Raw genomic sequence first — 22,894 nt, forward strand, 5'->3', positions numbered from 1 at the left:
ACATCAATTTGCAAGATTTAAAAAATAATTTAATAATACATCAAATTACCTCAAAATCCAACTTTAGACATTTCACGCAACAATCTCATGGATTAGTGATATTTTTTCAGTGTATAGTGACAAACAGGTGTTTGTACAGTCCTGATGTCTTCTGTTTTTGTGTACATCTCATACTAAATTGTTTTAAAAATGGAAACAAAATCCAATACCAATACTGGTTATCCAATACCAACTGGACCTGTGTGAAAAAGTATTTTCCCTGTTAGTTACTAAATCCCCAAATCTATGAAACTGCATTCATAATGGGGTTCAGCTGGACTAGACACACCCCGGCCTGATTACTGCCAGCCCTGTGCAATCAAATCAACATCTAAATAAAACTTTTTCAGCAGCATGAAGTTGGCTAAAAGGTCTCACCCGATAGCACACTATGCCAAGGTTGAAAGAAATTCCTGAAATGATGAGGAAAAAGGTGATTGAAATACATAAGTATGGAAAGCAGTTCTGCAAAGAAGATTGGGCCAAAATTCCACCACAGTGTTGTGAAAGACTGATCTCCAGTTATCAGAAGCGTTTGGTTGCAGTTGTTGCTGCTAAAGGTGGCACAACCAGCCATTAAGTTTATGCGGGCAGTTAGTTTTTCACATGAGTGATATACAGTAGGTGTTGGATAACTTTATATATTTGTATATATATTGTAAATGTATTTTGTGTTTACTTAGGTTGCCTTTGTTTTATGTTATATCTTGTTTGAAGAACTAAAACAATTTAGTATGAAAAATATATAATATAGAAGAAATCATGTACTTTTCCACAAATACTTTTTCACATCACTGTACTGTGGTAGTTTTTGTTGCTATTTAGTGTTTTCTGAGAAAATCAAATCAAATGTACCTTTTACCCACGTTGTACCCTACTATGTTATTACTGAGCTGATTTCACACACTGCTTTACTGTAACAGAAGCAATATGAAGCTTAGAAAATGATCATACAGCTACAAATGTGTTTGATTTCTACATGATCTTGCCTTCTATTTATCTTCTTGCACAAAAAGTACACTTAAATTGAAAATTCTGTCATTATTTACTCACCCTCATGCTGTTCCAAGCCTGTATGCAGTGATTTCTTTTCTGTGGAACACAAAAGGAGATTTTATTAGAAGAATCTTTATGGTTATTTTCTATAGTGACAACAAAAAAAGCTCCATTAAAGTTGTCAAATATTTTTGTGTGAGGAACAGACCAGAATTTAAAACGTTATTTACTAATAATCTTCCCCTACTTAAATCTCCTTCACAATCATGTTCAGATAAAAAAAAAAATAAAAATAAATGCTGCCTCGTTACACCTGGTTTGACGCCAAAATGTTGTTGGTTTTTGAGTGTCTCATAAGAAAGCAGTGTTGCATTATTGGAAAGAGCTGCATGAAGATTCTTCAAAATGTTTCATTTTGTGTTCCACAGAAAAACAATAACAGCATATGGATTTGGAATGAAATTAGTAAATAATGACATTACATTTTTGGGTGAACTATTCTTTGAAAACCTCTTACTCGCTGCCATACGGCAGTGGAATCTGTACACAGTGATAGGGATGGGACAATCTATTGAATTTCAAAAGATCACAAACTAAAATAAACCACAAACCATATCGAGGCAAATTTGTATCTTTTACACAAGGTCCTTGAAGTTCTTGAATTTAGCTTTTAGAAATGTTAGTACTGGAATACCTGGAAAATCGCCTTGTGTTGTTGAAAAGTGCTTAAAAATGCTTGCAATTAATACTGAAAATTTCTTCCATGTAGTGAATGTCCATCAAAGATAAGATCCATGCACTCCACTTTTAATGAATAATGTGCTTTTTAATATCCTTTCTGTTTATTAAGTTGATTTACACAGTTGAAGTAACATTTATTTTAATCACACAGCACGGATGCAGTAAAGAAACCGTGCGACTCTTCTCTCGTTAATGTGCGCTGAACCAAAAGACGCATGTTGTACTCTTAAAGAGACAGTACTATTTTAGTGCATGTTATGCAATTGATTGTAAGCTCAGTGTAAATACTTGTAAATTGTACACATTTTATCAAACAGTGACAGCTCGTATCATTATTACATATGCAATTTCATGGCAAAATATTAATTTAGAATTGTAATTTTTACACAAGGTAAAAAGATAAATTTTTGAGCATTTACATTGTGTATTAGAGAACTTTATTCTGATGAGAAATTATAAATTTCATACTTTGTCATTTACAGTAAGTGTTGTTGTATGGAATTGAGATTATATCGAATTGTGAACCACATATCTTACATTGAACCGAATCGTGAGATAACCATATCATCCCACCCGTACACAAGAATTATAGTATATTCAATTGAATGAGTGAGTGATGGACGGGTCTCTTTCTCTCAGTCTATCCAGACTGCTCAGAGTTGAGGTGTGCGAACGGGGCGTGCTATAACAGAAGCCAGCACTGTGACCGGGTGCTCAACTGCCGAGACGGATCAGACGAGGCCAACTGCAGTGAGTGTCTTTCCCTGGCAGCACACAAACAAAGCCTCTAGACACTGTGGTGGCCGGGACACTTTGTGCTAAATTTACCATTGCAAGACTTTGCAGCTAACATTTGCTCAAATGACTTGTACCTCATTAATGTTTAAAGTCAACATGACATATATATATAATGTGTGTTTGGTTGTGTTCAGCCCAGCGGTGCAGCAGTGGTCAGTTTCAGTGCAGTAACGGTGAGTGTGTCCCTCGTGGATACATCTGTGACCATGATGATGACTGTGGAGACCGAAGTGATGAACAGAACTGCAGTATGTATATTTCATTCGGCAGTATGTCTAACACAGCTCATCCAATCAGAATTTAGACTGAGAACTATTTGTTTCATAATGGTAAATATGAGGAGCTTTTTTGTATATGTTTAATCAGCTCTTCACAACTTACTGTGTGCAGCCTACCCCACCTGCAGAGGAACATACTTCACCTGTCCCAGCGGCCGCTGCATTCATCAGGTGTGGCTTTGCGATGGAGAGGATGACTGCGAGGACAATGCAGATGAGAAAGGCTGCGGTACGTAATGCCTAAAATGGCACTGTTCATGCTATATTTTAATAATTAAATATGCTCTGAAATCTGACGTTTCTGTTGTGTGTAGATAATGTCCAGCGTGAGTGTTATCCAGGGGAATGGCCGTGCCCTTCTTCAGGTGTTTGCATCGCTCTGGAGCACCTCTGTGATGGGACGTCACACTGTCCAGATGGAGAAGATGAAACCAACACCACTGCGGGACGCAACTGCAGTCAGTTAACACTCACTTCAAAAGAAATTATACTTTGGAAACAGAAAATTTTAGGACCATTAAGATGTTTTTGCAATATGACCTTATTTTTATGACAGTTAAGCATTTACCCTCCAAATTCTATATAGTGAAATGTGTCTAGAAAAGAGTTCTTTTGTCATTTTCATTATTCTCAAAATTGATTCTCATTATATTGTCATTACTGTGTACTGTAATTTTGGAAACACTTTATAATATCTACATGGGATAAAGTATTTGTAAAGCATTCATTTATAGTTTATTGATCATTTATAAATTATTGTTCCTACATTATTAATACATTAATAGACTACATACTGTACAAATATCATGTTATTCATTTCTGTTCACAGTAGCAAACAGCTTATTATTGTTCAATGAGTTTATATATAAGCAGTTTGATAATGGTTTTTCATCTTTAGTAAGCAACTTATGAATTTGATAATGGAAGTGAATGGGGCCAATTTTTGGAGGGTTTATATGCAGAAATGTGCAGCTTATAATTTTGTAAAAGCACTTACATTAATTCTTCTGTTAAAACGTGTGTATTATTTGAGCCATAAAACTCCATAAAGTACGAAAAGGAAGGACAAGTGGTAATAATTTTTTGTGGAAATTATGCCACAAATGCTGTCAAGTGAGCTTAACTTGTGTTGAACCCAGAGTATTCCTTTAATTAAGCATTTATAAATGTCCAGTTCATTACAGATACACATGTATACATCATTTCTTTATTAATTACAGATTTAAACCTTTTTATTGTTCTCATAAAAAAAGTATTTACCTGTGGTTTGCATCAAATTATATACATTAGTTTGGTATGATTAACAAGTTGTTTACTAAGGATAAAAAAAACAAAAACATTATCAAACTGCTTATATATGAACGTATTAAACAATAAATCATTTGCAACTGAAAATATAAATGAACAATTTGTATGAGCTCTATTAATGTATTAACAATGTAAGAACAACGATCTGTAAATAATTAATTAACTATAAACTAATGCTTTACAAATACTTTATACCGTGTTGTTATTATTAAGTGATACCGTCATTTTAACAATATTAAACAAAAAAATGCAGTAATACAATTTTTTTTATTTTATTTAAATCACCATTAAGTTAAATGTAATACAACAAATACTACCATGATAAATAAATATAAATGCTTTTCTTCTTCTCATATTACAGTAATGAGAATTTTAGGGAAGGGTGTTTAATTGTCATAATGCAAAAACTCTTAATGGTCCTTAAAGCCTTCATTTTCTTAATGCCAAATACTTTTGATTTTGTGGTGAAATATCGGCAGGATTTGCTCTTGACAGGTTTCATGAGATTCACCTGCATGGCTTTGCCTGACACTTAAAATTTTGGTCCCTGTTATGTTTTCCTCACATTTAGGCCACATCTGTACTATTACATTTTTGGTTTGAAAACACATTGATTTTGCTATGTTTTTACCTCTCATCCACACTAGAACAGCCTTTTCCTTCACGAAAATTTCGTCTTTCAAAAATGCTCTCGAGTGAAACATTTTAAAAATGAGTTTTCACCCGAAAACTGCATAGTGTGCTTGGGTCGTAGAGTTATTGATCTAAAGTGATGTATGGCTGTATGTGTGTCAGGCATCTGGCGCTGTGCTTCTCTGAGCTGTGAGCATCATTGCCACACCTCTCCTGATGGAGGAACCTGTGCCTGTCCAATAGGATATTTGGTCAGCCGCAACGACAGCCGCTCCTGCATTGGTAAAACTTTATTTGTTGATATTAAATGGTTGGTCACAGACAATGAAACAAACTGTCAACCATAAGATGTTCTAATGTACCAATTGCTGACTTGACATTTAACCAATTACCCCTGTTTTCTATGTATGTCTCTCTTCATGGTGCAGATTATGATGACTGTACTCTGTGGGGCATGTGTGACCAGCTGTGTGAAGATGGAATCGGAACTCATCGGTGCAGCTGTAAGGAGGGATATCTTCTGGAGCAGCACAGATACTGCAGAGCGAGTCCTTCCTGTGAGTTGTGCTTTGTGTGGTTCCATTTCAGTTATTTCAAGGTAGCTTCCAATGTAGCAGTAGACAGCATGGCAGATCACTAGGTTTTGGAACTGAACTAGAGAGAATTCTAAGTATGGCCAGTGCTCATTATTATTATGTGGATGACATCAGAATAGCATATTATGTAAATTTCAAGGAAATTCTGTGTCAGTGTAAATAATAAACAAAACAGTTTAATAAAAGAATGTTTCATAAAGAGTTTCCTTATGTTTAAATGTGTTTTTATTTAATCATTTATTTAAAAAAAATGTTTGCTTCTATTTTTGCTGCAATGTCTGAATTGCTCTTTTCTGCTTGCTTTCACTTAAAGGGACAGTTCGTCCAAAAATTTAAATTCTCTCATCATTTACTCACCCTCATGCCATCCCAGATGTGTATGACTTTCTTTCTTCTGTTGAACACAAAGATTTTTAGAAAAACATCTCAGCTCTGTGGGTCCATACAATGCCAGTCAACAGGGTCTAAAACTTTAAAGCTCAAAAAGCATATAAAGGCAGCATAAAAGTAAACCATATGACTCCAGTGGTTAAATCCATGTCTTCAGAAGCGAGATGATAGGTGTGGCTGAGGAACAGATAAATAATTAAGTCCTTTTTTTACTAAAAATCTTCACTTTCCAACAGCCCTTTTGTCCTAAGAGTTCTTTTGTTTTTTGGAGATTCGCATTCTTTGTGCATATCACCACCGACTGTGCAGGGAGGAGAATTTATAGTAAATAAAAGGACATAAATATTGATGTTTCTCACCCACACCTATCATAACGCTCCTGAAGATATGTATTTAACCACTGGAGTGATATGGATTAATTTTAAGCCTAGTTGATACTTAAAGCAGCCGTTTGTTCGCAAGGATTCTCACGCACAAAGCGAAGTCATCGGGCTGTCGCCTAGCCTCGCGAGGCTCCATTTCACGCGGTTGTGCAAATGCCAGTTTTGTAACTTTTTGCATGGTGCACATGTAGTGCTTCAATCCCATTGGATGAATTCGAGGAAAGGGGCAGGGCAGATGTGCCTGTGCTTTTGAGGAAGATTAAAAACTATAGCAAATAATGTGAAATATTTCATTAATATATATTTTATACTATGTTAAATAAAAGCATTTTTATTAACGTGTGTTTAAATGTAACTAAGCTCCTGAAATGTCTGACTCCCAGCCACTGGTTTGGCACGCCCTGGAAAATGAAAAACGAGCTGTGGCACCACAGCCAATTCCAAACTCTCTTATATGAAAAACTACAAATGCACCATGCAAGTTTTCTGAATATTATAAATATGTATCCATGGCTATTGTACATTTTTAAACTTCTACCACATTTATGCACTTCAATTGGCACTGGATGTTAGTAAAAATCATATCAATACAGTAATGGTTGACCGATTATGATGTATATTTGTCTGCTTGTGTTTAGCCGGAGTACCCTCTCTGATTTTCTCCAATGGAAGAGATTTGCTGATTTCTGATGTCCATGGACACAGCGCTCGAACCCTGGTTGAGTCCCAGAACAGAGGAGCTGCTGTTGGTGTGGACTTCCACTACCAGCTACAAAGGGTCTTTTGGACAGACACAATCCAAAATAAGGTCTAATGGACTATAGACTAATAAAAACAATATGGCCAAAAGTAGATGGACACCTCAACACCACACCCATATATGTTAAACATACTTGTTAAACATTTCATTTCAAAACCATGGCCATTTAATAGGGATTAATAGTCCTCTGTATTCTACTACAATTGTTTCCACTATTCTGGGAAAAATTTCCAGTAGATTTGTCCCCATTCAGACACTAAAGCATCAGTGAGGTACTGATGTTGGGCGAAGGGGCCTGGCTTGCAGTCGGCATTCCAATTCATCCCAAAAGGTGTTCAGTGGGGTTCAGGTTTGGATCTTGAGCAGGATTGTCAAGTTTTTCGACACCAGACTCAGTAAACTATTTTACTAGTGGCATCCTCTGACAGTGCCACACTGAAAGTGACTGAGCTCTTTGAAGCGCTCCATTCTGTATGCTTGATTTTATGTACCTGTTAGCAATGGGTGTATCTGAAATAGCCAAACTCATTTATTAGAAGAGGATGTCCACATATTTTTGACCATATAGTGTATATTTCTTTTTAAAATTCAGCTCATACAGCTCAGTTTACAATAATCTATAACAATGGTTCTCAACTAGTCTTTCTTTATGACCCAGATTTTACATGTGACATCAAGTGTCATCACCAACACAGTACAAAAATTTTGTAACAAACAAAATTAGACAAACAAACAGAATTATGTAGTTTTGTTAAGGGTTATTTGATGTCACACAACCTGTCCATGTTGGCATCTGCCTAATTAGGCTAGCTTCTGAAGTGAGTTTGATGGGACACATTGCCTTTGAGATTTAGAAGTGTTGTCTCCTCCGTTTTAAAAGTTGATAAGCCTCTTTGTTTGCTATCCTAACCTATGCATCGTTATATATTTAGTTGCATTTTAGGATTTGCTTTTAGCATCGTTTTCCCCTGCTGAACAGACTCACGACCCATCAACTCTGTGTGTGGTTTTGATCTATCCCACTTACATTCATTTAATGGTCTGGCACCTGCCACGGGTTCTCCATTTTCCCGAATTTAATAAGTGGCATTTCACAGATTACTGGAGTTCTAACCTTGTCAGACCGAGTGATATCCCTGTTACAGTTGTTGTTGATAACAAAGCTCTGCTTTATTATTGCTCTTCCTCGTAAGACATATTCTAACATCCTTGACCCTCGCACACACACACACTCCTTGAGCCAGTCTGACTACTTTCATCTCACCTCTTATACACTGCAGCAACAACGTTTGGCTAAACTCCCAAAGTCAGTGTGTCTCAAATAGAGTGTGCCAGTGTCTTTCAAGCCTCCACAAATTCTTCCTAAAGAAATTAGGACAAAGCAATATTATGTTAGAGGGACAGGACACCCCAAAATGAACTTACTCTCATGTCGCTCCAAACCCCATTTGACTTTCTTCCGTGGAACACATAAGGAGAGTTTTGGCAGAATCATAGCCTCACTCACAGTTCACTTTCATTGCATAATTTTTCCATACAATGAGATTGAATGGTGACTGAAGCTAACATTTTCTCTTTTTATGTTCCATGGAAGAAAGAAAGTCTTAATGGTTTTGAATGGCATAAGGGTGAGTAAATGAGGACAAGATATATTTTTTATGGGTGAACTATTGCTCAAATTATAGCAGCGGGGAAATTTTGCAACATTAAAAACACATTATTGCTTTAGTAAAAATCACACCAATTTTGATCATTTTGATCTTAAAGGGATAGTTCACCCAAAATGAAAATTATTTATTCACCCTCATGCCATCCCAGATGTGTATGACTTTCTTTCTTCTGCTAAACACAAATGAAGATTTTCAGAAAAACATCTCAGCTCTGTAGGTCCATACAATTCAAGTGCCCCCACCCCCCCCCAAAAAAAAGTTTGTTGAGACTACTAAGGAAGTTGGCTCCCCGTCAGCGGAAAGGGAACTCTTTGCCTGATGCCTATAGATACTGCTAATACGCTAATAATGGCCAAGCAGTCTGGCTCCCGAAGGCCTGAAGTCACGGTAACTGGCTCAGATCGGTGATAGACTCCAAATTTTACTAATCTCGAAAAAGTGTCTGATATACAGGAAAAAGCTTGCATATTTCTATGCAATTTTATGCAACCTGAGAATATCTGGAGTGACCATGCAGTACTTGTGTTCTCCATATTTCAGTCCTTTTTTACGCATACTTTGGCCAGCTCAGAGAGCTTTGTTTCAAACTCTTGGCTACTCTGTGATTTGGATATCAGCCATGAAGCAAAAAACTGCAAGGAGACGGGCTTCTGCGATTACTACCCCGATGTGACACAATGCCAGCAGGCTCTTCGTAGGGGGTCTACAAAGAGCCACACCACCAGACCACCTTTACAGATTAAGTTTCTGTTCAACGGGTCATCTAAGAACCATACTCTTTTCGACGTATGGCTCTGGTTTCCAAAGGGCAAAGCCTGCAAAGAGCATTGGTGCCTTAGCTTGTGCTATGATGCCAAGAGATCCAGCCTGAGAAACCGGTGCCATCTTTTAATCAATAGGGCAGTGGTTTCAGAGTACCGCCTCTGGCGCACCAGAGAAAGGCTACCTCTCAGATAAGATGATACAAACCGGACTACAATCTTATTACCTGTGATTATTTATGAAAAAGAGGATATAATGTACGCTTGATGAAGTTTTGATCATTTGTTTGCAGGATTACTGTGCTCTGCTGAAAAGACCAGTTTGGATCAGAAATTTTCAGGCTGGTTTACATAGGGCTGCACAATTATTCATAAATAATATTGTATATTTTTACAATCTTATGATGAATTGAATTTTGAATTGAACTTTGTAAGCATGTAATTCTGGTTCTGTTCACTCCATCTCCCTCCAAAAGTCTTATTTAATTCCACTAGATGGTAGCAAGTACTAGAATGAAGAATTTTTCCTCCATGACAAAATGCCAGTCTGAAATGTAGGTGGCATTCTAATGCATTTTAGCCCTCACAGATGTGCTCGTCCAAAGACATTCAGTCCAATTTTCAGTTCATGCACCATCCCCATTGTTTCATCGAATATGTTGGCCTCTGAGTGGACTAGAAACTCAATATTTCAGTTTGTGATTCTTTTGAAAATCTTTCAAACTGTGGTATTAGGGCAACAAAATAAACTGTACAGTTGCATTCCTGAGAATGAGAGCTTTCAGTTGATATATGATTTGTCTATTTATGTGCTATTTGATGGACTTTTATATACATATTATAATTTCTACCACATGACCTCTAGGTGGCGCTGATTTGCGACGCAAACATTTTCAGGCTTATTTTGTTATTTTATGTAACATAAATGCAGAAGTGAGAGGTTATCTATGCAAAGTTCAGATGCTAAGCTTTCAAACGATACCAAATATGCCTGACTTATGTATTCGGAGACTTGAACATTTTAAGCGTAAACATTTTTCGCAACATAGCGCCTCCTTTTGTACCTGCCAGTGGGTCTGCAGAGTTGAAGAGGTTAATGTGTGTTTTTGCAGCGGTTGAGCATTGGAACCAATCACAGACAGTTCTGTGGCTTGCTTTTGTGTATGATTTATTCAAAATTTTAATAGCAGCTTTGTTTTTATGCTTCTAAACAGGCAAGTGTGTCTAAGTCTTTATTTACTGACTAAGAAAACACCTAGAAAGTAATTCAGAAGCAATTCTCAGCTTGTTTTACATGTTCTACATGAAAAATATGATTTTCATTTGATCCACCCAAAGTAAGAATTTTAATGGAAATTGAATAAATCTAAATTAATCGTGATTACAATATCAGGTGAAATAAATGGACAATTATGATTATTGTCCTAATCGTGCTGTAAACACCCAAAATGCAGACAGATTACATTTGCAGAACAAAATACCTCAATGAAAACATTCCTAACTACAACTTATTCTTTGCAAACAGGTGTTTTCTGTCAATATGGATGGATCGCATTTGCAAGTGGTCCTGAACATATCTGTCGACTACCCTGAAAACCTTGCCATCGACTGGGTCAATAATAAACTGTACGTGGTGGAGGCTAGTGTCAACCGAATCGATATGGTGGACTTAGACGGGAGCAATCGGGTCACGTTGATCGCTGAGCACCTGGGCAACCCAAGAGGTCTTGCTCTTGACCCAACTGTGGGGTGAGTTCCTGAGGGATACACCTCATCCTTCATCTCTTCGGTTAGACATTTCCCATTGACTTTAATCTAATCCCAGCTTCCTCTGCCTAATCCTCTCCCATTGTAAGAGAAATTATAAAACTGATCTCAGATCGGCAGTTTCAGATGCTTAACGAGCTAATGAGAATGTGAATATGTACACTGTCTGTAAGGATTAGGCAGAAGTAATTAAGCAAGGATGAGCCTCATGGAAACCCAATAGGACCTGTGGCCAGGTGGCCCCCTGCTAAATTGAGAAGTGACAATTAATGCACACAGTTGCATCGCTTTTGATAGTGTTTGAAAACGATTCATTTCAAAATCTCATTCTTATCCCCGAGGGTTTTATCTGTAACCTGATGCTCTTCCAAACCAAAAGCTAACAATATGTTTGAGTAAATACCATTGGTTCAAGTTGCACTTTCATCATTATAATGGGATAATTAAATTTAGGATTAGTTACTCTTTTTTTATTTTAGACGTTAAATGCGATTATAAAAGAATGTCTCGTATCACAATGCGATTATTATGTTTGAGTTCAGGTACCTGTTCTTCTCTGACTGGGACACTCTGAATGGAGAACCTGGTCTAGAGAGGGCCTACATGGATGGCACCAATCGCTATGGGATCATCAGATCCAGACTTGGCTGGCCTGCTGGGATTACTGTGGACCTGGAGGCCAAGAGAGTGTATTGGGTGGACAGCCGTTACGATTACATTGAGACAACGACTTATGATGGCCTGCACAGGTATCTACTAGAGATTACTAAGCTGTTTAATTAGTTAGCACTTGGTGGAAGTTCTCATTTTCAGAACCTAGTGAGATGCATTGCTGTTTACTGCGAACACTGAACAAAAAATTACTAGTAGGATTACCTTAATTTTTTTGATCATGAACGGTTAAGTTACAAAACCAACAATAAAAATGGTGTAAATAAATTTGCTCATCATTATTCAAGCCTGTTAGGAACACCAGCTTCCAAAAAGTTAACTAAAATTGACTTTTATTTACCAGTGAAATTTACTCAAATTAGCAAATAAACATAAGGTTTTTTACTTTAGTATTGATACATGATGCATTGTAAAGATAACAATCATAAATATTTACTTATTCATGCTCTAGCTTATTTTTACATAAGTGTAGAGTTTACTTAATATTTTCAAGTTCACATTAACTTATTCGATGTAGAAAGTACTTAATCTTTTCTGCTACTTCATAAACTCAGCAAAAAAAAAAAAAAAGAAACGTCCTCTCACTTTCAACTTCTTTTATTTTCAGCAAACTTAACATGTGTAAATATTTGTATGAACATAAAATGATTCAACAACTAAGACATAAACTGAACAAGTTTCACAGACGTGTGACTAACAGAAATAGAATAATGTGTCCCTGAACAAAGGGGGGGTCAAAATCAAAAGTAACAGTCAGTATCTGGTGTGGCCACCAGCTGCATTAAGTACTGCAGTGCATCTCCTCCTCATGGACTGCACTAGATTTACCAGTTCTTGCTGTGAGATGTTACCCCACTCTTCCACCAAGGCACTTGCAAGTTTCCGGACATTTCATGGGGGAATGGCCCTAGCCCTCACCCTCCAATCCAACAGGTCCCAGACGTGCTCAATGGGGTTGAGATCAGGGCTCTTCACTGGCCATGGCAGAACACTGACATTCCGGTCTTGCCGGAAATCACGCACAGAACGAGCAGTATGGTTGGTGGCATTGTCATGCTGGAGGGTCATGTCAGGATGAGCCTGCAGGACGGGTACCACATGGAGGAGGATGTCTTCCCTGTAACGCACAGCATTGAGATTGCCTGCAATGACAACAAGCTCAGTCCGATGATGCTGTGACACACCGCCCCAGACTGTAATGGTCCCTCCACCTCCAAATCGATCCCGCTCCAGATTACAGGCCTCTGTGTAACGCTCATTCCTTCGACGATAATCGCGAGTCCGACCATCACCCCTGGTGAGACAAAACCGTGACTCGTCAGTGAAGAGCACTTTTTGCCAGTCCCGTCTGGTCCAGCGAAGGTGGGTTTTTGCCCATAGTCGACATTGTTGCCAGTGATGTCTGATATGGACCTGCCTTACAACAGGCCTACAAGCCCTCAGTCCAGCCTCTCTCAGCCTATTGCGGACAGTCTGAGCACTGATGGAGGGATTGTGTGTTCCTGGTGTTGTTGTTGCCATCCTGTACCTGTCCCGCAGGTGTGATATTCGATGTACCGATCCTGTGCAGGTGTTGTTACATGTGGTCTGCCACTGCGAGAACGATCAGCTGTCCTTCCTGTCTCCCTGTAGCGCTGTCTTAGGCGTCTCACAGTACGGTCATTGCAATTTATTACCCTGGTCACATCTGCAGTCCTCATGCCTCCATGCAGCATGCCTAAGACACGTTCATGCAGATCAGCAGGGACCCTGGGCATCTTTCTTTTGGAGTCAGTAGAAAGGTCTCTTTAGTGCCCTAAGTTTTTATAACTGTGACCTTAATTGCCAACCGTCTGTAAGCTGTTAGTGTCTTAATGACCGTTCCACAGGTGCATGTTCATTATTTGTTTATGATTCATTGAACAAGCATGAAAAACATTGTTTAAACCCTTTACAATAAAGACTGTAAAGTTATTTGGATTTTTACAAAATTATCTTTAAAATACAGTTTCTTTTTTTGCTGAGTTTATTTACTTCACAACATTTTTTTTTAGTGTACATAGGCAGCTATCTTTTAAGGTATCATCCTTACTGAAATGAACCACATCCAAATGCATCAGATTTCTACAGTTAACATGTTGCAAAGCTAACAACGCGATTCTCAAGTAAGCATTAAAATATATTGCACACACAAATATTGGGTAAAGACTGAGATTTTATGGCTATTTTTTGGTATTTAATAGTTATAACTAAACAACATATAAAAAAATCAAATGTAACTTCATCTACAATCTTGGATGACTTGTTCCACTGAAGCTTGTCCCGAATCTACAGAATGCTGTTTGAGAATTTGGCCAATTTTGACCTGTCTTAGGTGGCCGTTCAGACCGAACGTATTCTTGCATTAAAATAGCAAGACTCAACGCAACAAACAGAATAGAATGCAGGTGTCATTTTAAAATTTTTATTTTTGAACTTGACACGGCATCAAAACAACGCTGAGGAACACAGCGAAATGCAGCACGATGGTCAAAGATGTCTGTCTAGCGCATATTTACATAGAAAAGCAGCACAAATGGACACAAAACACATTCGGTGTGAATGGCCCCTTAGAAAACATATGTAAAATGCTTACTAGTTAGGCAGCTCACTGGGTTTTGGAACAGAGCCAGGCTGACTTTCGCAAGTTGTTTTTAATTTGAGATCAACTATTATCCCAACTATTATTTATTCTCTAATAGGAAAACGGTGGTCCATGGAGGTTCTGTGATTCCTCATCCATTTGGCATTACTCTGTTTGAGCATTCAGTCTACTACACTGACTGGACTAAGATGGCTGTTATGAAGGCCAATAAATACATGGACAAGAACCCACGAGAGCTCTACCGAACCTCTCAGAGACCACATGGTTTGACAGTAGTCCATGCATACAGACAGCCCTTTGGTAAGAAGCCAAGAGGGTGCATTTGCCACTCAGTGTGACGCATCTAACTTTTGTTTTCTGAAACAGACTGACACACAAATGTTAACGATTAACGAGATTATTGAATGATGGTTATGCTCAGTTTTGGTGATTTAGTTTGTGATGTGTGTGATCTGACAGTGAGTAACCCCTGTGGCATTGACAGAGGAGGCTGTGAGCAGATCTGTGTTCTAAGTCACAGGACAGATAATGGTGGCCTGGGATATCGCTGTCGCTGTCGAATGGGCTATGATCTGCATGCTGATGGCAAGAGATGTGTTGGTAAGACAACTATCTATCTGCAAAGGCCTGTATAACATTCAAACTTTTTTTGTACTTATGATAAACTTCCCTTGCCTGAGAACACCTCATGCAGTTTAAACACTCAAAGCTGACATAAGGCACTGTTACGATTCATCCCAGTCTAGGTTGGGAAAACCGTAACAAGGTAGGAGTTCCCCTCTTCCGTCCCAGCACTCAATTTTCATGTTTTTGTACACGCAAAATAAGGTATTTATTTGATAAATGAGAAAGGAGGCAAAAAGGCTTCTGGAGGGAGCGAAGGCCAAAATAAAAAAGGACTAACTTTCCTTGAAAAGAAAATGGAAATAAACATACTCTAACTCCCTTTCTACCCAAAAACAAGAGAAAACAGATACTCAAACAAATGACCCCCACCTCCCTACAGTCCAAGGCACACTTGACTTAGAGCAACAGCTTTTAACAACAGTTCACGCAATAGGCACAAATGCAATATACACCAAATTCACAAGAGAGTATAACAACACATCCAAACCATGAGAGGGGAGACTTTCCAGCAGCTTTTATCCTCCATCAGCTCACAGCCAGATCAATCCTCATTAGTGATCTCACCTGGTAATGATTAGAGTGAGAGGGAGAACAAGAGAGAGGAGAAAAGCCACGGGAAAAACAGACATGCAAAACGAAACATTCCCACCCCAAAATACACACAATGTTACACAACATTGAATATGTCTTACGACGTAACACCTCCTCAATGAAAAGATACAAACAAATGATCAAAAATAAAAATACATTTAAAATATGTCCAGGGATGTAACAGGCACCATCACAGTCTTGACACCCATGTGGATATTATCCAATATGTGTTGTGTTGCAGCTGTGAGGCAGTTCCTGCTGTTCTCCAGTCAGTTGGCAGTGAGAGGAATCCCATTCAACCTGTCCACGCAGGAGGACATCATTTTACCTGTCACAGGAACTCCATCTTATTTTGTTGGAGTGGATTTCAGTGCTGCAGACAATTCTATCTTCTTCTCCGATACAGTGAAGGACATCATCTACAAACAGAAAGTTGACGGAACTGGTGAGTTTTTTTAGAAAGCATTACAGTAGACATTTCCTTAGTAACAGGAATAGTTTACTCAAAAATGAAAATTCTTCCATTATTTACTCACCACCCTGTCGTTCCAAACCCATATGTTGATATCTTTTTCTATGTAGCACAAAAGGAGAAATTTTCAAACTGCTCTATTCCATGCAGAAATTCACAGTGACCACAAAGCTAAAAAAAAAGCACTATAAAAAGAAGTCCATATGACTTGTGTGCTATAGTCCAAGTCTACTTAAGCCACACAATAGCTTTGTTTGAGAAACAGATCAAAATAATACAAAAAAAAAAAGCCTTTATATCTACCTCTCCAGAGCATATAAAAAATGTTTCATTCTGTTCCAAGAGGGTAAGTAATGACAGAATTGTAATTTTTTGTGAACTATTCCTTTTCCACAACCATTCCCTATTTCTGTTTGATTTAATCAGTTGAGGGCGTTTCATCATTACTGTGTTTTGAGACAGATGTTCTCTACTGGTCACTGTTTGATGAAATGTCCTTGACTGGCAGGCAGATAAAGTGCAAAACAGATACTCACTGAACACTCCATTCAGTTCTCAGGACGTTTATTGTGCCAATGAGACACTTTACTGCATGTGATCTCCCCTATCAGCAACCTTCAAAGGCCAGCAACATGAGATAATGTGTTCGCTGGTGTCGGAGTACATTTCTGAAATACACCCACAACACAAAGAACCTATAACCCTAACCTGTTTTTATTTGTTATTTCTTTATTTGATTTTGTAAATGGAAAACATTTGTTTTTAACGGGATATTTGGCAAGTAGGCCTTAAGCTCTCTGTACAGTTATGTGTAGTTACATGGTATGACATTTACCTGTTAAGTCCAATAAGCAGCCTTCAAATTTGTAAACAAATTAACAAATTAATCTAGTGCCATATATAACTACTAATGCAACAGACTGATCTCACATTGAAATCGGAAACAGTAGGTAGACATTTCTTTAGCTAAAATCGGTCTGTTTTTACTGAAATGTGAAACACTGCCCCCCAGTGGCCATAGTGGTAACTGTTGTTAGATGAATAGGCATGTGTGAGCTCAATTTTCCAAGTGAAATGTCCACAGAGTAGCGCCAAAGCTGAGTTGTGAAGCGAGTTGTTTTCAGCTGTACAGGCTGTAATACAGTGATGAGAAAAGCATATTTTATAAACTGTACCCCCCAACCCAACCCAAACCCTAAACCTAAACATCGGTGGAGTAAAATGTAATGCTAGAGAGAAAAATGCAACCTCCAAATCACACTCATTAGGATTCTGCATAATCACTGATTATGCAAACATGATTATTTTTGGTTTCAATACAGGATCTGAACCTAGGTCTCCCACGCTGGTAATGCAACGCACGTACAGTCACACCACAGGGGAAGGTACACATGCTAAAAGCGATACAAAAATGTCTTATAGGAGATGGTGATTATTGGTGACTCGGCATGATGTGGCTGATCCTAGGGAACTATTGGAAACAACATGCTGACTTCCCATGTGAACATGTTGAATGCAACCATCTAGAAAAATTGACATTTCTTTATATAGATTTTTATTTTAAACCTGGCAAGTAATGACACAGGGCCAGTGAAACCTCTCGCACTGCTGTACATCAAGTGGATTAGTGAATTTCTATACTGGCGCAAAACCAGTGGCAGAAAGTGGGAATGTTGAGGAACCTATCTGAAAACAGTCGTTATTTTTACAATTTTGTGACTTCAATGGCACAGACATTACACACTTCACCTTTAAGTTCATATGCATAGTGATGGTGGATTGACTTAAATTAGTTCTATTATGCTTGTGTTAAAAGCTTTTGCTTTGATCTGCGCAGACAGGGAGATTTTAGCAGCCAATCGGGTGGACGGTGTGGAAGACCTCGCTTATGACTGGATATCAAAGAACTTGTACTGGACAGATCCGCGCTACAGGAGTATATCTGTCATGAAGATAGCGGATAAGTCCAGACGAGCCATCATACGCAACCTGAACAACCCCAGATCTATAGTGGTCCATCCAGTGGCTGGGTGAGTGTACACTTAATTTATTAGCTGAACACTTAGACAAGTGTAACAAGGGCATAGTTTTGTTGCGGTTATTGCTTTTTTAATATATATATACAGTAGTAAAAGAAAATAATAATTCTCTTTGATTACAGATACTTTAGCTGTGTCCCAAATGATGCACTATACTCTATGCACTTACAATAAACACTATGCACTCAGCCAAGCATTGTATGAATTTTAAGTGTAGTATCATCTCAGATGCAACACTTAATGTTTTTGTACTACTCAGAAGCATTCGCCTTTTAACAGCTGACAGTCTAACTTTAGTGCGTTAGCCAACATCGGTTCAACACTTGTATTTCAAACAACATACATATTCACACAGCGTGGGATGACTGTAAAGCATTCAACTCACATTTGTAAGGTGCTGTCTTCACTGAAGTTTTGCTAGTTGCTACATTCTCCATTATTTATAGTTGTTTTGTCAGACGAGCAACACAGCCAGGTAACTACGCCCCGTCCGCCGAGTGCTTGAAGCGTCCAACATTCCACACTCTGTTTTGACAGTTGAAGAAGTGCATCATCAGATACCCGTAGTACACTTCTTTTTGTTGAACTTTCAGTGTTAACATACTACTCGTACTATTTACACTTCAAAATGACATAGAATAGTGCAAAAGTGTGCAGTTTGGGACGTACCTTTTTGGCTCTGTTTCAAAACCAAGTGAGCTGCCTTGCTGTCTACTGCAGTATACTAACTGAAATGGAAACAAATGAGTTACCAATTTGTAGCACTCTACATAGGCAGCAACAAATAGCAATTCTTACACAAATTGCACAGGAGACTCAACTCACAATTAATTTAAACAGAGTTTGGCATTAGCATGTTGCTAAGCTAACAAAACAACACTCTGAAACCATGAAACTCCGTAGCACAAAGAAATATTGATTGAACAGTCCAATTTTTTTATTATTTATATACAGTATATATTACAAATTGAATCTATACTGTTTGGTTTTGAGTGAATTATATATATAAGCAACTAGTGGTAGACCGATATATCGGTTTTACAGATTAATCGTGCCGACAGTTGCTTTCAGGAACATTATCAGCAAAAATCTCTGCTGATAGTTTCTTCTTTTTTTTCTTTTTCTTTTTTTTTTTTTTTTATTTATTCCTCATCAATAAACCTCATCTGGTGAAATACATACATATAAGCTCCTCATCTGGTAAATATAAAGACTATAAAAAGCGTAATTTGGTGAATACTTATAGAGCATTGTAAGTTAGGGCTGAAACGATTAGTCGACGTTATCGACATAAAAAATTGTTGACAAAAATGTTCGTTGTCGTTTGATCTCATTTAACATAACATGAGATCACATTAAACTCTAATGATGACGTGTGAGAACAGCAATGCAGCTCGCGCCTGACTGAAGAGAGGAAGAAAACAGTTCACAGTCCCTATGCACTCTAAACTTTCCAAACAGCTTCAGGTGATGTAGATCGCAAAGTATGAAGGAATTATAATGCAAAAATACCAAACAAGTAAATACAGAAGCACTCTCGTTATGAAATAATCGGAGCCGGAGCTCTTTAAAGGAAACATCCCGGCGTTACATCTTAAATGCAGTTAGATTTAATGTGTTATAGCTTTATTAAAGTTCAAATAATACGGAAGCAGATCATGTAAATAACCACAAACTCTGAAACTGGCATTTCTCTGTGTGGCCAGTGCCTCTTCTATGAGTTGTGCAAATGTCCCGATCTAAGGGGGAGAGATTGAAACTGCATCCAGCTGATGTACACTCTGGCGCAGGGACACTCGTCCCTCGCACGCACTTGCTGCAGCTAGATTTTAACGTGATGGCTCACAACTTATTGAATCATAATATATGTGTCACTGTTCATTTCTTATCATGAAGAAAATTAGCAATACGCAGCTTTGTTAATAAGAGTTAATTAGACAAAATGATTAACAATTAATAACAATAATTTTTTTTTTTTTTTGTGAGTTAAAGATGGATTAAAGTGAACAGAAAGGTGAGAGAGGTAGTCTTCGCCCCATTACACACTGCAACAAAATACGTTTTTGATTTCTTTTCGTTTTGGCTTGTTTTCCAATTTAAATATCTAAAACTCCTTTAAAACAATGTACATTTTCTTTAGCAGCTATACTGCAGAAGAAAATTTTTTTTTATCTGAGAATGTTGAAAATAATATTTAAATTCCTTTTAGAAAAGATGCATTCACCTGAGAAGCAGCATATACGATATTTAGACTTGCTTTTAGAGAATAGATCTTGAATATAAGTATATTTTTTTCTTTACTGCACTCGCAGAAGTATAACCAAGTGAAACAATACACTTATATACAAAATACACTAATATTTAAGATACATTCTCTTAAAGCAAGTCTAAATATCTTATATGTTGCTTCTCAAGTAAATGTATCTTGTTTTAAGGATTTTCAGATATTTTTAAATGGAAAACAAGACAAAAACACTTGATAACCATAGGATTTTTTTGCAGTGAATTTTTTTACTGAATTAAACTTAATAAAAATTATTTCTTTTCCCTTTAATTCAGTGAATGATGATTTTGTCCTCATAATTTTTTAGTAAGCATGTTTAATACAACCATTTAAGTCGGGGCACAAGCTGAATAATCGGTTAAGCTAATGATTAATCGTTGCAATAATCGCGAATAGTCGCGAATAGTCAAATAATCCTTATCGATTATCAAAATAGTCATTAGTTGCAGCCCTATTGTAAGTTAATTATTTTTTAGATTTTGGTTGCAAAATAAACTGCTTTTGGGATTTTATAAATGTTGGACTCTTGTAGCCTCATTGTCTGTACCCTTCATAGTAAAAAAAGTCTGAGAATTGTTTTTATAATTCTATAAACTGATTTAAAAAAAATTATCGGCAGATTTAATGGTTATTGGCTTTTTCCACCACCGTAGTTATCGGTATCGGCAAAATCCACTGTCGGTCGACCTCTATAAGCAACATTACCAAATTGGATATATTTTCTTTCCCACTGGGATTGCCTTGTCTCTGAGGGATACATGTGATGCTGCCTTAGAATTTGGCAAAAATAAGGTATCTTAAGAGGCAGGATAATGATGCTTTTGGAACAGCCTTCGGACGTGCGTGGCTCACTAGTTTTTGGAACAGAGCCATTGTCATAGTAGACTTCACTGTGTTAGAACAATCATTGGATATTAACAGATTGTTTTAGAAAAGAGCTCATAAAACATTGACGCTCAGACTTCATCCTTCACGGAAAAAAAAAGAGTTGTGATCTCGGGTTCAAAATCACAGCCACGTTCAAATGTCAACAGACACAATTCAGCGAGTGTGCACAGGACAGAATCACAGCTCCATGGGGCCTCGCGTTAACCCCGCTTCTCTGTTTCCCTAAGACCATGAAAAGGCATTAACAATCAGGCCACTTATGTCCAGTCACACCTTTCATATTGCCGGAGGTGCCCAGCCATTCATAGATTGCTCCTGCTTTGAACCTGGCACAGATAAAGCGACTCTTAATGCCGTGCTAGTGGGACATTTCCAATGGCTTCAAAGTCATGAGGCCTCTAGACCCAGAAGACAAGATTAGTGCTGCATGAAGGCTGGTATTGTAGTGCACACTAAGAACTTGGCTTAACGGGGAAAACCCCGCGGAGCGCTCGAATACACTGTCTATACCTCACAGTTTATAAATAACACCCAGTCGACAGTTTTGAAAGTGTCCCCACCTATTAATTTGGCATTTTGGTGAGGGCACAGGGTGAAGAGTTGTGGGAAAACAGTAGGGGTGGGAATCCTTAGGCACCTCACGACTCTATTCATGGAGTCACAATCCAATTCCAAATGATTCTCGTTGCATCTCAAACAGCATAGGGGTGCAAATCCAATGAATTAATGTTATATACTGTTCATGTTATATACAGTATAACACCAAATGTAATATAGCCTCAGTTCCTAAAATCTAACAAAGTTTTGTTATGTTTGCACTTAAAAAAAAAAACAAAAAAACAAAAAAAACAATGGGGTAAGAAAAATAAACATAATTCAAGATCCATTATCTTATTATCTGACACATATTTACTTCTAAAGATGTTTAGATATTTTTTCTGCTGATTGATTTGTTGCATAGCCAACATTTGGAACAAAGATTTTGGCATTATGTCTGTGCTTGGCAGTTATATTTTCTGGACTGACTGGTACCGTCCTGCGAAGATTATGCGGGCCTGGGGTGATGGGTCACATGCTCAGTCCATTGTAAACACCACTCTCGGCTGGCCCAATGGCCTCGCCATTGACTGGAGGTGAGTCAAAGGTCGCAGAATGAAACCACTTTAATACATCATTCATTTTTGCTCATAATACCACAAACAGCTTTGTTTCATTCATAAATCTTTCTCCCTTTGGTTTAACTTTGGTTGATGGCTTCCTAAAGCTGTGATTCTCCATTATTTGTTTTGTTACACATTCAATGCGTACTCGCTCTTAATCTCTTTAAAATCATGATCTGACATAATCCTGTTTCTCAGCCCTGGCCTCAGGCTCTCTCCCCCTGATCATGTGTTTCTCCCTCAGTGCCATGCGTTTGTATTGGGTGGACGCCTTCTTTGATAAGATTGAGAATAGCAACTTTGACGGACAAAACAGGTTGTCTTTAGATCGCATCACCCAGATCTCCCATCCATTTGGACTTACTGTTTTTGGAGGTGAGTCTGTCTGTCTGTCTGTCTGTCTATCTATCTATCTATC

General features: G+C 37.8%; 1 protein-coding gene across 1 annotated transcript in view; it reads left to right on the top strand.

Moving 5' to 3' along the window:
• The window catches only part of LOC127447450 (low-density lipoprotein receptor-related protein 2-like), a 135,348-nt gene that overhangs the window by 16,263 nt on the left and 96,191 nt on the right, over positions 1-22,894 (top strand). Inside the window, 15 exon segments of the mRNA XM_051709337.1 lie at positions 2,416-2,526; positions 2,709-2,822; positions 2,965-3,081; positions 3,167-3,310; positions 4,956-5,075; positions 5,222-5,350; positions 6,801-6,970; positions 10,879-11,102; positions 11,663-11,869; positions 14,513-14,715; positions 14,875-15,015; positions 15,875-16,082; positions 17,947-18,135; positions 22,324-22,449; positions 22,721-22,851. Of these exon segments, the coding sequence (XP_051565297.1) occupies positions 2,416-2,526; positions 2,709-2,822; positions 2,965-3,081; positions 3,167-3,310; positions 4,956-5,075; positions 5,222-5,350; positions 6,801-6,970; positions 10,879-11,102; positions 11,663-11,869; positions 14,513-14,715; positions 14,875-15,015; positions 15,875-16,082; positions 17,947-18,135; positions 22,324-22,449; positions 22,721-22,851 (2,334 nt within the window).

This window comes from Myxocyprinus asiaticus, chromosome 10 (assembly GCF_019703515.2).
Source record: "Myxocyprinus asiaticus isolate MX2 ecotype Aquarium Trade chromosome 10, UBuf_Myxa_2, whole genome shotgun sequence".
Lineage (NCBI taxonomy): Eukaryota > Metazoa > Chordata > Actinopteri > Cypriniformes > Catostomidae > Myxocyprinus > Myxocyprinus asiaticus.